This window comes from Arachis duranensis, chromosome 1 (genome assembly GCF_000817695.3).
Source record: "Arachis duranensis cultivar V14167 chromosome 1, aradu.V14167.gnm2.J7QH, whole genome shotgun sequence".
Taxonomy (NCBI): domain Eukaryota; kingdom Viridiplantae; phylum Streptophyta; class Magnoliopsida; order Fabales; family Fabaceae; genus Arachis; species Arachis duranensis.
Window position 1 is genome coordinate 42,742,522 of NC_029772.3, and position 2,407 is coordinate 42,744,928.

Here is a 2,407-nt window from a genome sequence, read left to right on the forward strand (position 1 = left end):
ATATATACATATATATATATATATAAATTGACATAAATATCATTTCTTTTATAATATTGTGGATCATCTGGTTGTGGATAAGGTTAACTAACCTTAGAATGGTAAAGGTCGGAATCATTGATTGCGAGTAACTGAGCGGCGGTGCAGCCAGAATCGTAGCCGTGGCGAATAGCGACGGCACCGATGAACAAACCGAGGCCAAAGATTGACTTCTCCATGCTGAGGGTTTCCCTGCGGAGCTTCATGGAATCCAAGTGAAGAATCTTTGTTCCTTGAAACGAGATTCGTATGAGGCCTTCAGCTTTTCCCAGCTCTGCGCGGGTTTGGAGGCTAGTGGCAGTGATCCTGAAGAAGGGTCCCAGGGTTTTGAGTTGAAGGTCCAGTTTCTGTGCTCTAGAAGCTTCTAGAATATCAGACATGCTTGGCAGTGAGCGCTTATCGCCTTCCTCACTAGTCTTCTTTGCTGTCACACATGGTCATCTGTAGTTCTTATTTTGAAGGGGCAAGATTGGGAGATGAAGATGATGAAGAGTTAATTCAAGTAATGTGAATGATGCAAACGAGTAGTTCAAATATGGTGGATTAGTGCACAATAAGAATTAGAAATGTGTTGCAGTGTAAGTAAATTGCAAATATATAAGTGATCTAGTGTACTCACCAAACAACAACACCTATACTAAGAACCAAACATTCAATAGCACTTTAATTTGGTTAAATTGCCTTCTTAGTATAAACTTAAGAAACAAGCATGAGTTATGTAAATTAGAAAGATAATGAACATGAAGAAGTGAAATAAATTACATATCGTGCATATTTCAAGTTAACCAAAGGTGACATTTTCAACTTGCTAAGAGGCAATTACTCAATCCACCATCAATTTCAATCATTATAATTAACCTAAACAACATAATACATAAGTAAGCATGAAATTTAGATTTCAAAATATCAAAGAGGCATATCAGAGAGCACTTGGCGTGCATTAACATAAATAATAACAAATAGCATAAACCAAGCAAACCAAATGCACCCATTCACAAAATTCAATATTAAAAGCACAAACAGTGGCAATCGGCAAGAATTAGTATCCAAATCCAGTAACAATAATCCAATAATTCAACACAAAGCCACCATGTTCATGACACTTGTTAAACTAAACTCAGTAAACTAACTAGACAAATTTTCAAAATGATTACAAAAAAACTGAACTAAACCAAACCACACCACACAATTTGTTGAACAAGGGTATGCTTGAAGAAAGTTTTCTCCTCTTTTATTTTTTCATTTTAAGAGCCAAAAGCCTATATTCTAAATATGTAAATAAAGAAACTAACGCGATTAATGAGATATATGAAAGGAGAGAAAAAGAGAGTATGGAAACTGAAATTCTGCAATTGAGAATTCCTGAATAATAATGACGAATAGTCTCTTCTCATTCACTCCAGTAACGTCAATTCCCAAAGCCTTTACGAAATTCAGAAAACAGGGGAGGAGGAAGAAAAAATAGGTAATACCATCAGCGGACATAGCGAAAACTGATAAGTTTCTTGGAGTCTTGTGATGCAAATGGTAGAGCTTTGATGAACTGACGTTTGTTCTGGAACTCTGAAAGAAATGAGAGTGAGAAGACGAAGTAGCGGTAGCATTAGAGGGTTTTGGTCGAGCACCCATGTACCAAACTGGACTCAACATGGCCTGTCTCTTCTGTGACCCATTCAGATTGCAGAGAGTCGAAGTTGCCATCCTCACTGACTGGGCTGCCATAATTGCTCTTGTTTGTGTCAGGGCTCTTCTTTGTGTTTAAGATAACACACAGAACAGCGTGAGGCACCCTGCCCCCAGCCCTCAAGTTTACGGTATATGGACACTACACCGACACGCTCGTACTAGTTGGAATCTCGATTTAACTCTTAAAATTTTTTGATATTATAAATGAGTTAATCAATTTTATAAAATTTATACTAAATTTAACGATTTTACAATTTAAATCTTGTTAAAATTTTATGTACTTAATTTTAGGGACTGGAACTAGACAAACTATTTAGTGTGTATTTAGATTATAGTTTATAAATGGGAGTTTGCATAAAATTGTTTTTGTAAAATTGATTTTGATAAAAAGTAAGTTTGGGTTAAAGTAATTTTTGTTTGGCAATCTTTATATCAAAATTGATTATAGTAAAATAAATATTGTTTGGATTATACTATTCAAAATCACTTTTAGATGAAAAATTACTAAAAGAGACATCAATTTAAATAATTTTTTTATATATGAAAAATCAGAATACTAACAAAAATAATATAAAAAATATTTATCATATAAATAAAATAAATACAATAAAAAATAAAAATATAAAAGAGAGTACTATAAATTTTATAATGTCAAACAAAAAAAATATTTTATAATTTTTTA

General features: G+C 33.4%; 1 protein-coding gene across 1 annotated transcript in view; it reads right to left on the minus strand.

The window, feature by feature from the left end:
• The window catches only part of LOC107487175 (uncharacterized), a 2,908-nt gene extending 1,086 nt beyond the window's left edge, over positions 1 to 1,822 (minus strand). Inside the window, exons 1-2 of the mRNA XM_016107780.3 lie at positions 1,512 to 1,822; positions 93 to 463 (exon numbers count right to left, since the gene is read on the minus strand). Coding sequence (XP_015963266.2) covers positions 93 to 463; positions 1,512 to 1,761 — 621 coding nt within the window. The 5' untranslated portion in view covers positions 1,762 to 1,822. The remainder of the gene's footprint in view (positions 1 to 92; positions 464 to 1,511) is intronic.
• Between the last annotated feature and the right edge of the window lie 585 nt (positions 1,823 to 2,407).